Raw genomic sequence first — 13,750 nt, 5'->3', positions numbered from 1 at the left:
ACTGATCTATACTGGTTCTAATACAGAGTACTTTTAGAATTGTGATGTGATCATCACTAATATTTTATCACGCTACTCTTTGCACTATTTCATTCGATGCAATATTTGGGCGTCATTCAATTACGAAAGACAAAGTATAGCTTATTACAAAGGTTTTCTAATGCGACGACTTTTACGCTAAATCTGGGAAGAGAATGCCTACTTTAGCAATACAATAAATAAATGAAAAATTTCTTAAAATAAAAGGTTCTGTTGATAGTTTTAAAACTGCTTATAATACTATTTAACCCTTTCAACAAACTCAAGTCTGTCATTAAAATTAATGCTAATTTACCAAAAGAAGTAAAAAAGGACAAAATTAGTTTGAATTTCACATAAAAATGAAAATTATGGTAAAAAGAAACTTTTATGAGGTAATCTACTGAAAAAAGCAATTCTCCTAGTTTTCACTAGTTTTATCGGGTAATTAATCTTGCGTTGTAAAATGATCCTCTTCCTCTCAAGGCACCAGCTAAGATTAATTCTTAAGCAAATATTCTTTTATGCTAGTTTGAGTTTATATTTTTGGGATTATTTTTTTTTTCTTACAAACATTAATTCTGCTTCTAATGATCATTCGTAAAGTAAAAGACTTATTCGTATACAATTATCCGCACAATGGAAGGTCCAAAATAAAATCCATATAACGAACTACCTTAAGCCTAACCGGTTAACGGTGAAAAACCAAAAATTCAAAATCAAGGCCAATTGACCTTCAAAATGCATTAAATACCCATTGACATTAAAAAAAATGCAATTATTATTTCGCCAGTATAAGAAATCAAGCGTCCTCAGTGCAAACACGAACAAATAGTGTAAAAGACAAAAGACGAAAAATTTGAAAAAAAGGAGGTAAAATAAAAAAGCAACGAAGAGCTTATTTGAAATCAGAACAAAGGATAGAAATATAAATGAAAAAACTGATTCCTATCTAGGACAAGCCTAATTCAGTTATATCCTGGATTAGACACTTGTACATTTCCAATTTTCTTTTGGTTTTTAATTGCTTTTTCGTTTATCTTCTTGACTCTTTTTAAGTCCAGATTCTAGATTTCTGTAATTTTCTTATATACTACTTTCTACGTTAACACCAATGACGCCTTGTTGTTTATAAAGACGGAATATTCCTTTTCTAGACTTCATTAGCCCGAAATCCAGTTCTCAGTTCTATTACGTTTGGAAGCTTCGCAAGCTGGGTTTTATATCGTCCATTTTACGGATATCTGAATAATAAATATACCAGTCTTTAGTAAATTTCGTTCGAAGACTACTATATTTAAATAAATACTACATTTGATAAACAATGAAATAGTGATAAAAACAAAATTAAATTTTCTTTCATCATAATTCAATATACGAAATATTTATAATTTTCTTGTTTTTTTTCTGAATCCGTTTTCCTCAAGTTATTTCTTTCTTAATTCGGTGAAATTCCCAAGTATATAAGGCAGCTAATTCAAAAGATACCGGATAAAATTTTAATCTGTCAATAATATGAGTATATAGATGGAATCAAGAGCCCTTACGTTCAGGCTTCCCTTGCAGAACATGAATATTTAATGACTGGTCTTTTGCATTATTTGGCAGTAAGACGATGCCAATTTGAACACCACGAGATGCCAGCTCATCTAGAACAGATTTAATGGGAACATCTTCGTGAGGAAAGAGGATATCCACATTGAAGCCAAGACGCTGCAGCTGAGCTTCAATTCGCTCTGCATAATTTCTGAAAAAGAACATCAACATTAGCTACAGGCTCATTTGAAACAAATCAGGGGGTAGCAAAAGTTCCAGCAGTGTCAGTTCTCATCTGTTTGTGCGACGCTTTTCTCAGACTTTCATGAGGCTGGGACAAGAGCATACGCAGGAATTCAAGGGACAAGGGGGAACTTCCCGCTTTCAGAACTCTCAGGTTGGATCTAAACGAACCTGTACCCTTAACTGATGTTCAAATTTCAAGTTAAAATAAGGCTTATCTAAATTTTTCCATGTTCTGCTTAGTATCGCTGAACCATCAGTGGTACTGGCAGTTTTTTCTCGCTCTGTCAAACTCATAATCATCGCTAAGTCATTTCTCATACTCTTTGGTAAATCGTTCTCAAGTCACAGTTTTCAATAATTTTGACTGATCTTTGACCAATGGCATCTTTATTTCCATTATAATGGCTAAAAACAGTACTTTCAACAGTTAATTCCACTATCGTCCACGGCAAAACTACCAAAGAAAGCACTATTTCGAAGCATTAATTCATACAGCCTTTGTAAGACTGGGCACTTTTCACCAGGGTTGCCAACAGAACGAGAAAAAACCCGGGCCTGAGGCTCGAATAGAAAAAGTGCGAGCTTTTGTTTAATACAGAAGTTTACATTATACGTAAAAATGTGAGAGGATGAATTGAAAAATTGGTCTCTGGGATCCAAACTCAACTCTCGACGGCACTACTTTTGTTATAATAACACCATTAGGTACCTATTTACTCAAGATTCACCTTGTCTCTCTAGAAGAGGAAGACAAATTATATCTCTAGTAGAGACACAATCTGATGACGACCATGATCACATTTGGAGTTTTTTTTAGCATTTTTGAAAGACGGTTCGCGACCCCTATAATTACCGAATTTTATACTAAATAGTGGTCAATTAGCACAGATGGGATTGCTTGCTTTCTCTTTATGTGATCCAGGGATGGCTGCATGTTCAGTAGTTCAATTTTAATGCCATCTATCCCTTTTACTGACTATTCCTGTGCTTCAAATATTATTTTAGACATTTTTATTCGAGATAGGGTCGGGCGTTGTTTCAGAAAGTGACAACAGAATGGCCTCAGATAGGTTAGCAAGAACAAACTATAATTGAGTCAATCACTTAATTTCAGACGTTTCTGAAACAAAGGATCATCATACTAAAAATATCACAAGCAGCGCAATAGCGCTGCCTAAGTAAAGAATCAACGTAGTTGAAAGGTCCGGAAAGTATGCATTTGAGAATGACAACCCCCCCCCCCACAGCCCTCAGCGCAAGGGCCGTAAATTATGCCCTGGGGGCCTATAAAATTTATACAGAAAGGGTGGTCTTATAAACTTCAGAGGGTGCTCATTGGATTGGTAATCGGAAGTTTTAATACCTCTTTTAAGAATCAGAGTAGTCGGAGGGTTGATACCTCCCACCAAACCTAGTATTTTCCCGAAATACATCTTATAGAAACTTCGAGATGGCCATTTTTTGTTGCAGAAACTTTGAAAAAGGCTAATTCAATTGAAAATTGAACGGACCAGTGCCCCTTTTAACTAACCCCCATCATTGACATCCTCTTTTCCCAAATTGAAATTGTGAGATAGCCATTTTGTTACCGATACTCCCAAACGTCTTTAGGGTGGACACAATCCCCCAGAGCCCATGGGCAAGGTTTGTAAGCTATGCCCCGGGCATATAAGGTTTTTATGAAACGGGTGGTCGCATAAGCTTTGGATCAGATGAAGGTAATTTGATTGTAAGTCCGAAGTTTTAATAGCCTTTTTAAGAGTCATAAATGAATGGGGGGCAATCCCCCCAAGCCTATCCGTAAATAGCGACGAAGACCACAATGCTTTTCCATAACAAACACACACAACTTGGAAACAATAGGGAAATTTTCCTAAGACAGTGCAACTGAATTCAGTGAATATTTCGGCCCTATGTCCAATGGCCGTCTTCAGCAAAACATAAATATATATAAACTTACATTAAAATGCGAACTTCAAAACAAAAAAATGCGAACTTAAAAAAAAACATTTTTAGTTCGCATTATCACGTAAGTATATATATATATATATATATATATATATATATATATATATATATATATATATATATATATATATATATATATAGATATATATATATATGTATATGAATATACATTTTTTTGATGTTGTGCTGAAGACGGCCCTTGGACATTGGGCCGAAATATTTACTGAATTGAATTCCACTGTCTTGAGAAAATTTCCCTACTGTTTCTAAGGTGTGTTTGTTTGCCCAAGCCTATCATCCCCAAAACATATCCGATCGAAATTTTAAGAGATAGATTTTGTTCAGCCTTGTTGAAAGCTCTGGTAATTATGTCTTCGGGAATGTCAACCTCCCAACAGTCCTCGGGACTAGGGCTTTAATCTAGGCAATTCGTTCATTGTTTACACACAGCATATGTTATTGAGAAAGGTATGCATGTTTGAACATTACTTTCCAAGAAGACGAAGAGCATTCAGGTCAGCCTTTCAGAGAATGTTGAGAGAAGTGTTGAAATAAATCAAAAACACGTTAAGTGCATAAGGATTGTCAAAAGGGTGTACCCCTGGAATAACTGAGCATATTAATTTGGAAAATTCAGGAAATGATAAGGGATGTGATCAAAACGGCAATATCGGCATGCTACCAATACTACTACAACTACCACCACTACTCTATTTAAAGTATTGAGGGGACATTCGAGCTAAATCAAAAGACACGATATGCATGCAAATTGTCAAAATAGCGTATCTAAAAAATTGTTTTCGGTATTATGTTGGAACTTTCAGAGAATGCTTAAAAGGAGAAGATCATCTCACCAAAAGGAAATATATGCACACTACTACTAATACTACTGTTAGTGCTGCATTTTCTACTACTAATATTATTATTTCTATTGATACTACTTGTAAGGCTAAAAGCACGGAAAGGAAAGTCCAATAACATGCAGGTTATCAAAAGGACATATCAACAATGTCATAGCAACGGCTAATTGTATAATGTGTCGACTTCTAGGACATGATAAGAGGGATATTCGAGGGTATGAAGGTGATTTTTTCAAGGAATTTTGAGGGGGGAAGGAGAACTGAATCACAACACTCCGTTGGTATACAGGTTGTCAAAAATGTATCACAGCAATATCATGGGAACAGTTTGGTATGTGAAGTTGAAACTAACAGGGCTTGTTACTAAATGGGCTTATTTTCTAACTACAAACTAAATGGAACTAATTTGAAAAACAATATACCCACATAGGTTGTCAAGCGGACGCATCAGAAATGCTTCAAGAACGGTTGATGGTATTAAGCTGAAACTTTCAGCGTCTGTTGAAGGGGATGTTGAAGAAACCAAAGGTGCTATGCGCATATTGCTACTAATGCTTCTACAATTATTGCTACTATGCAATCTAAGGATATTAAGGTGAAGCTTTCAAGGAATATTTAGGGGAATGTTGAACTAAATCAAAAGAAGCTATGAGCATGTGGACTTTCAAAAAGGTGACAAGGCAATGTCTGAATTTAGTAGCGAAAGTTTAGGAGGAGTTTAAATTGGACGAATTTCAATTAATAAATGCAGGTTTTCAAAGGGGCATATAAGCAATACCATAGGGAGCACTACTCTATAATAGTTAGACGAAAATTCTAAAGGAGCTAATTGGATTTAAAATTAAAAGTTTTGGTACCCTTTTAAGACTAAAAAGAGACTGGAAGCCAAGCAGCCCTCCTCTTAAGCCAAACATTTTCCAAACACTTCCAGTCAAAATTTTGAGAGAGCCATTTTGTTCAGCATTTTGCTCAACAGTCCAGCAACAATGCCTTGGGGTATTGGGTATGCCAACCCCCCACAATCATGCAATTTGCCCATTATGCTTTAAAACTAACTATTGTTTTAAGCTAAATCTAAAGGCATCGTGTTTATGGTTGCCAAGAAGACACCTCAGCAATATATCGAGAACGACTGGAAGTATTAAGTTAAAACTTTCGGGGCTAATACTATTACTACTTCTGCTCTTACAATTTAAATAAATAAAAAGAGTGTAAGTGTATCCAGGTTATCAAAGAGCATAGAATCTTTTGGAAATGACATTGTTTGATTTTTCATGCCAACTTCAGGAGTTATAAAATTAAATTTAAAAATACTGTTTGCGTCAGGATGAAGAAGTTCCTCCAACATTCCAATATCAACCCAAAATATGGATTCTTATAGAGAAAAACTGAAAAGATTTAAAATATTATTTTTTTCTATGAAAAAACTAAGTCAATAGAAAACGAACAGAAACTAATTAAAAAAAAACTTTTTCCACAAAATAAGTTTTTCAAAGAAAAGTAAAGAGCTCCACTAAGCCAAATATGAGAGGAAATAGAGTCAAATATTCTTCCAAGTGTAAAAATGTGATGAATATTAGAAAGAGGAACTCTAGTAAAGTTAAATTTTTAACCTAAAAATAAGTTGTAGGATTGGATTGGAGTCATATTCTGGAATCAAAGTGCCCCGAAGAGGCTACAGTGATGTTCCTCGAAAATTTCAAAATGCTTTAATCGAAGAATGTCCGTTTGTGTCTCAGAAGTGTAAAAAATATGATACTCCTACTAAGCCGCGGATTTCACCAGGTATTTTGAGATCATTACAGGCAAAAAATTTGCAATTTAAAAAATATGCTTTAGAACCCAATCAGGATAATAAATCAAGTTTTGTTGATTATAAAAAATATTATCAAAATTGATTCATAATGCAAAAAAGCTATATTTTGAGGCTCTGTTTTTGCAATCACAAGGTAGCCAAAAAAAGACATGGAGGTTAATTAATTCTTTAGTTGGGAAACATAAGAAGTCTTCACAACCGAGTGAAATGATTGGCCAAGATGGGATTATGGTAAATGACGAAAATGAAATTGCCGACGTCTTAAATCATCATTTTGTTAGTATAGGTGAAAAACAGCAAATTTATCATCATCATTGCCAGATTATGATTCCCACCGTAATTACCTACCACCACTTTTAGACATAACAAAGTTCCTATCTCCAGTCACTGAATCTGAGATGATGAACATTGTTAGGTTATGTTTTCTAACCTCGTGAAAATAGTTATGCCTGGTACTGCAACTGCATTTACACATATAATAAACTTTATATTTCGGACTGGAGTTTTTCACACTTCTTTGAAGTTCCAAAAGTTATTGCTCTACGTAAAGAGGATAACCATAATAATCCGTCAAGTTACCGCCCAGTTTCAAACCGTAATAATCCGTCTAGTTACCACCCAGTTTCAATACTGGTCTGGGTTTCTCTAAAATTATAGAAAGAGCGCTATATAATCGGATGTATATTTTTTTTTGGAAAATCAGAATTGTTTTCAAAGTTTCAATTTGGTTTTCGAAAGGGAAATGGGACTGAGCATCCTATGACCATTGTTAACCAGTTTGTGATTGATTGTCTTGACAGAGGAGAAATTCCTGCAGGCCTGTTCCTGGACATTCAAAAAGCCATTAAAAATATTGTGGATATTCTCCCGGCGAGTCTTCGTGTCCAGTCTTCTATATTTTTATTTAAAGTTAAATTCGACCGTGGAAATCTTCCTACATATTTTTATCAAATGAACCTGTGTTCTTTATGTCCCAAAATGTCCATTTCCACTCCATCTGGGCCTCGTCTATTAGTCCCTTTGCCAAAATGTGAGAGGGCAAGATTAGCGGTATATGGTTCCTTTGATTTGGTCTAAGCGTGTTGCTTAGATCTATAGATGTATGTTACATCTATAGATGTAATACTGTCACTTATTGACATTAGATCTCGGTTCCGAACGTTGTTCATTCAATTCTTTAAAAACAAACTTATTTTTGGTGTAGGATGGTGTCTTGTATTTATTATTTTTACTACTTGGTGATTGCTTGGATATGGTCAGCAGATGATTGGTATTATTAAGTTAGTATTGTCTCGAATGATGTGTGTTTGGCAGTAGGTTGGAGTGGCATGTCAATGTTATTTCTTTAATAAGAAAAAATAGGCAAGAATAGTTGTGCTATTTAAATAATATGATGTATCATTTTTTCTCGTTGGTATACGAGCTCTGCTCCCCGCTAACGGAAAAAAGTGTAAAACTGTGCATTTTATTGCTATTGTAATAAAGAACCTTGAAACTTGAATAAATTAATGTTTCTTGTAACAGAGTCAGACCAAAAAGAAATTCTGTCTGAAGAAATCTCAATGGAACGGACATGAGCACGCCTTGGCTCTTTATCCCATCAGCTTTACAAGGAGCAGTGATCCGCGCTAGAAAGGCTATTGTCTCTCATTTTCTTCAAAAATCAATTATTCTGTGATAAATCAGATTTCTAATATCAATACTACAATAAGCCAAGACAAACCCCGGGTTTCTTTAGCAATAAGAAAACTATTAAATTTAAGGAGCCACAAGTGACACCATTTTGCCTCACCCTCAAACACAAAAATTTGATTGAAATCATAAACAGTTGTAAATAGTAAACATGGATGGCAGCACTTTCAGCCATTTTGGAAAATGCTCCTTTTTTTGAAACTGAACTTTCTTATTAAGACTAGAAAAAAAAAACAATTTGATGATGGGGCTAGAGGAAAGTCAAACAGCTTAAGAGCTTTTTGGTACTAATTTAGGCTTCAATTTGAACCTGCTGCCTGTTAGCTTGCCAGTTTGAACACAGCTTTCAACTCGAAAGCAAAAACATAGCTTGAAGAAACAAAACTTGTCTAAACGACTTCAAGTAGTTTCTTCTGATAGACTATAAGACTCCAATCCATACAATAATGTCTAGCCCAACGACTAGCAAAAACATCCTTTTTGGTCCCATGGAGGTAGTATTTGCACCTTTTCAAAATGTAAGATCGCATCAATCACAACTCAGATCAGAATTCCACACTTTCGTGAAAATTGAAGAACTTAGACCCTTACCACTCTTTCACAAAAACTAAAAATCGAAAAAAAGAGCAAAATTAGTGTTGCTCCACTAAAACATATTCGAAATACACCCTTTAGTATACCTGCGTAGATGCATTTGACGCAACACAACGGGCTGGCTCTTTGGCCCATTTGGCATTCTTTAACTAGAAAAGTAATGTAACACGAAATAGAAAAAAATGTTTCTTCGATTGAACAAGTAAAACTGTATTAATATTTATGTTTCACATTCCAAAAGCAATATGTCAATGTAAAAATGCTCAGCAGCCCAAGCACTAAAGGGCTCTTTGGAGAACAGCAATCTATTTTCAGAAATGAAACCCTGGTTTTGGATATAAAGATACGAAATTGGATTTTGGCCATGGCAAATTGTTTTTAGTGAAAGTACTGGCAATGCTGCAGCTTTTTTGGAGGGTTAAAGAAGGTACAAAAACGTAACTGGATTACGAGAACCAATGAGCATCTACAGTTCTATGAATATACTCATATATTCGTGCCTATCTCATCATGGTAAAGGCTTCCAAGGTCACATGGTAAAATGTTTGCAAGGCTTTCTTGGTCAAAGAAAAAGAAACAATAATTTTTTTCTAACCCTACATATTATGCTAATTTCAACACGTAAAAATAGACAGACTTTCATACACTCCGTTGTCCAAATTTATCCTCTATTTCCCCAGTGGAAACTAGCTCAGACTTGCAGCACCGTAAGACAATTGCAAACAGTAGTAGTAGACATTTATAGTAGTAGTTTGTATATGTTTATATAGTAGTTTTATATATATTATTTATTATATAATTATATTAGTAATTATATATTGAATTATAGTAGTTCATTACACTTACCGAATTGAACGTGAGGTGGCAATAATTTCGCAGTCATTTTTGGATGGCGAGGCTTCTCTCACCCTAAAATAAATAAACTGGTTAAGTATTCAGAAATATAAGAGTAATAATATAATTATGAGAGCTTAAGGCAATTCTGAATGCTTCTAATAAATTTAACTATTTTTAATACAAAGAAAGAAGAGAGAGAGAGAGAGAGAGAGAGAGAGAGAGAGAGAGAGAGAGAGAGAGAGAGAGAGAGAGAGAGAGAGAGAGAGAGAGAGAGAGAGAGAGAGAGAGAGAGAGAGAGAAACCAAAGGGAGTAGATTCTGTTGATGTTTGTTTTTTTTTTATAGAAGAGAGCATGTATGGCATGTAAGTCCTATTTTTCAAACTTACACCGACACTGCTTATCACTTCGATTGGGATGAGTTTAGCCACCTCATCAAAGCTCGTTTTTCGGTCCCGCAAACTACGCTTTTTATTCTTTTTTGTACTAGGTTCCTTAAGAGAAAACCCTCCCATTCTCAAGCCGGCTGTCGGCTAGACTATTGATGGCCCCTTAAGCGTTTTGTTTTAAGACAGGGCTTATTTATCTCTTTTCATCCCTTTGTAGATGCTCTTTCCTCGGTAATGTAAAGATGTCTACGAATGTCCCCCCTTCTTTTGGATAGCCCCATTCACCAACTTTAAACCACTAGGGGAAGCAACAATCTTCCCTTAAAAGAGCAGGGCAGTCACTCATCCCTTACCAACCATCAGCAGCAGGCGGCCCTCGATCCTCAGAAACAGTATTAGGAAGAGACCTTGTTTCCCCTAGTCTGATTGCTCCTCTGGGGAACAATTTTTGCGATTCGGTTGGTGCTTGATATGTCCAGAGGTATATCTTATCCAAGGCATGATTTAAGCAGCGATTACTGGCTGCTCTTGGGTTTCTACCACCCCATCTCCAAATGGCTCTAAAAAGATAAACATACACATTTTCAGTTTCCGAAATTTTATTGCGCGGGGGCTTCCCCAGTCTGGACTCTTCTTTTGCATACCGCCTCGGGCTCGGTGATTGTCCCTCATCATAGCCACTTTCCAAAGGCTCTATTGGAGACTCCCAGTGGCCATGTGGCCTTTGATTTTGAAACCTAGGCCCAGATTCTCTAGGAAATCTTTGATTTGAATGGGCTGATCCTCTGGGTCGGAAACCCGGCCGTAGCGTGTCTTCTGAAGGACGCCTTGAAGGACCGCTCCTGGGACCCGGCACCTGGGCAGCAGATCCTCGAAAGTCCAGATCTTTCTGATGACCCTAGAAGACAAAGGACTGAATGATTGAGATAAGGAAAGAGCAAGAAATATATTTTTCATTATTCCTTATCAAAGTAACAACAATTTGCAACAATAAGACCTGCAATAGTAATAAGATAATAAGTAGGCATAATAATAGAATACTAGTCTTGTTTTAAATCCTAGCCTTAGCGTGTTTCGAGAGATATACATAACATTTTTTATTTAACATAGGACAAAATGACATTTTTCTTTATAGATAAGTAGGCCTTACCTAAGGGACTGAAACACCCCTCCCCCTCCCAAGAGGTCCCCAAAGATGAAAAAACTGTAACACAGTAAACTTGACACAGTAGCCTTGTACACTTGTGGCCTTATAACCAATCACAGCAAACTCAACATTTCGACAAATTTAAATGTTTATTTTGATTTTTTGCAAAATAACCATTGCAATAACTATTTTTGCAATAATCAAAATAACTCACTGCAGCCCAAACCGCCTGAGGCCAATGCAGCTACGCACGTTGCTCCTTTTTATCCCAGTCTGTCCAAAGCCTCCTTCTTTCCGCCCTCCCGAGAAGTTCCTATTTCCCTTGAATTTTTCTTTAGGGCATCCTTCCATTCCATTCAGGGACAACCCGCTTTTAGTTTTGCCCTATACGATTGGCCAACAAGGACAATCTGTCATTCTTCATTCTCAGAACGCGTCCTAGCCATCTCATCCTTTCTCTCATTATAGCCCTAGAAAGCGGAGTGGAACCACATTTTTCGTACAGTTTACTGTTTGAGATACGGTCAGTCAGTCAAGTACCCAAAACAATCCGTAGCTGGAAAACGTCTAGCAAAACCTTCTGTTTTCGGAGCGCCCACGCTTCAGAACCTTATTTGACCACTGTCATCACTGTAGCTCCCAATATTATAATCTTGGCTCGCAGACTTATCTCCCTATTCTTCCAAACTTTTTTATAATTGTGAAAAAGAATATTCTCGGCCATGGCTTTTCTACTTTTAACCCCTTCACTGCACCCACCAGCTTTACTAATAATGATACCAATGTGTAAGTGAAGCTTCCCACTTGATCCATCTTCTCGTTACCCAACATCAACTCTTGACTATAATTTATTCCTAGTCTTAATGATTTAGTCACTAATTTTTTAACCTTTGCTCGCACCAAAAAAAAAATCACAAAATCTCTAAAAATTCTCACACTTAGTTAATGTTTTCATTTAGGATGCTTAAATCATCATCACAATTTAAGTCTAGGATATTTTACTTCCCCATTTGATTCCGTGTTTCCCCGTTGCCTTTGCTATGTTCTTTAGGACAAAGTCCATCAAAATGATCCATATAAATGAAGATAAAACACAAGCCTGCATCACTTCTGATTCAGTACGAAACCGTCAACTAGCCTCATTTCTTACCTTAACCGCAGCAATATTATTCTCGTACATGTCACTAAGCACTTTAATATATTTATCCGGTACACCATACAAGGATAGAATATCGCTAAAGCTCTTCAATCAGATGAACGAAACGCTTGCTCATAATCTATAAAACTGAGGACTAAAGAAGTTTAAGGACTCAGGCACTCCTCAAGTACTCATCTAAGGGCCAAAATTCGGTCGAAGCATCCTCTACTACTCCTAAAACGACGCTGTTCTTCTCTTAAAACTTTATCTACAGCATCATTAAGTCTAAAAAGTATCATCATGCTGATTAATTTGCTTTCTATAGAAACCAGGTCACCGCCTCTATAGTTACCACACTCACTCTTATCGTTTTTCTTACATAGGAGTTTCATTAAAATTTTCCTAGAATCACTAGGTACTTCCCCCTTTTCAAAAATCATATTCATAATCTTCAGTAACTCATCTGTAACCTCACAACCACCATATTTAAAAAACACTCTTTGTCACACTATCAGCACCGGGGGCTTTATCATTTTTAACGTACTTGCTGTCTTCTAACTTTGTTTAGGATTGTGTCTGGTTATCATAGTCTTCTGCTGACTCTGTCGTTTCTTCGCTACCCGGCGCAAGCATCTCACTTCGAATACGAGAAGGGTTTTGATTATCGTTTTTGGCTTTAACTATCCATGTTTTACACCCATTACACCCCTGATCAGGTATGATCAGGCTGTTAAAAGGATGAGATTTAAGTAGTGTTGTAAAATTACCGTAAAATAAAAACTCGGTAAGTAAAATTGATAATATTGGTAAAATAAGGTAAAATAGACGTTTCAAAGTTGCCAGTAGCTACAAGAGCAGTGGTTCCCAAGCGATGTTAGTCTATGTTTCACCTAGACACTGATACCCCCCTCGTGGTATTTAAATCTTGTTATTCAGAATTTTACGTGTCCTCACCTGGAAGAAGCTTAAAAGATCAATAGCTTGGTATCTTTTTTTGGGTCGTCCTCTAGGCACATTTTATACTGACGAAAATTATTGTTTGAAAACAAAACCTTTTATACAACGTATAGTCGATGTCTTTTTCAAAATTAAGGTTCTAAAGTATATTTAGCCGAAGGTTGCATGTCCTGGGCCCAGCAAAATATTGCCATGACTAACCAGTGGGGCCTGTGCCCCACGTTGGGAATCACGGATCGAGAATCTCACCAATTTAATTAACAGTCTAGTGCATTTCTTTGGTTGAAACATTTTTGATGCGTTTCTAAAAGTTTTTCGTGCCCCCCCCCCCTAACAAACTCACAGATATGGCCAAGGATTATATATCCATTTTTGTCTCCAGTCTTCCCTAGTATCTCCCTTAGTATAAATTTTGTATTTATGTGAAGATTTTTCCTAAACAACTGCTGAAACACAAGGATCGCTAAATTAGAATATAAACTTGTTAAAGACGCTGCGGTCGGTAACAACTTATTTGGCAGCAATTGTTAGAAAAAAAAGGCTAAATCTTAGAA

General features: G+C 36.2%; 1 protein-coding gene across 3 annotated transcripts in view; it reads right to left on the bottom strand.

The window, feature by feature from the left end:
- LOC136033149 (nuclear receptor coactivator 5-like) overlaps nt 1-13,750 on the bottom strand; it is a 48,362-nt gene that overhangs the window by 9,938 nt on the left and 24,674 nt on the right. For all 3 annotated transcript variants that reach the window (XM_065713798.1, XM_065713800.1, XM_065713799.1), the window contains exons 6-8: nt 10,533-10,852; nt 9,577-9,639; nt 1,566-1,765 (exon numbers count right to left, since the gene is read on the bottom strand). In XM_065713798.1, coding sequence (XP_065569870.1) covers nt 1,566-1,765; nt 9,577-9,639; nt 10,533-10,852 — 583 coding nt within the window. The remainder of the gene's footprint in view (nt 1-1,565; nt 1,766-9,576; nt 9,640-10,532; nt 10,853-13,750) is intronic.

Source organism: Artemia franciscana, chromosome 11 (genome assembly GCF_032884065.1).
Source record: "Artemia franciscana chromosome 11, ASM3288406v1, whole genome shotgun sequence".
Taxonomy (NCBI): domain Eukaryota; kingdom Metazoa; phylum Arthropoda; class Branchiopoda; order Anostraca; family Artemiidae; genus Artemia; species Artemia franciscana.
This window is presented reverse-complemented; position numbering and strand designations above follow the sequence as displayed.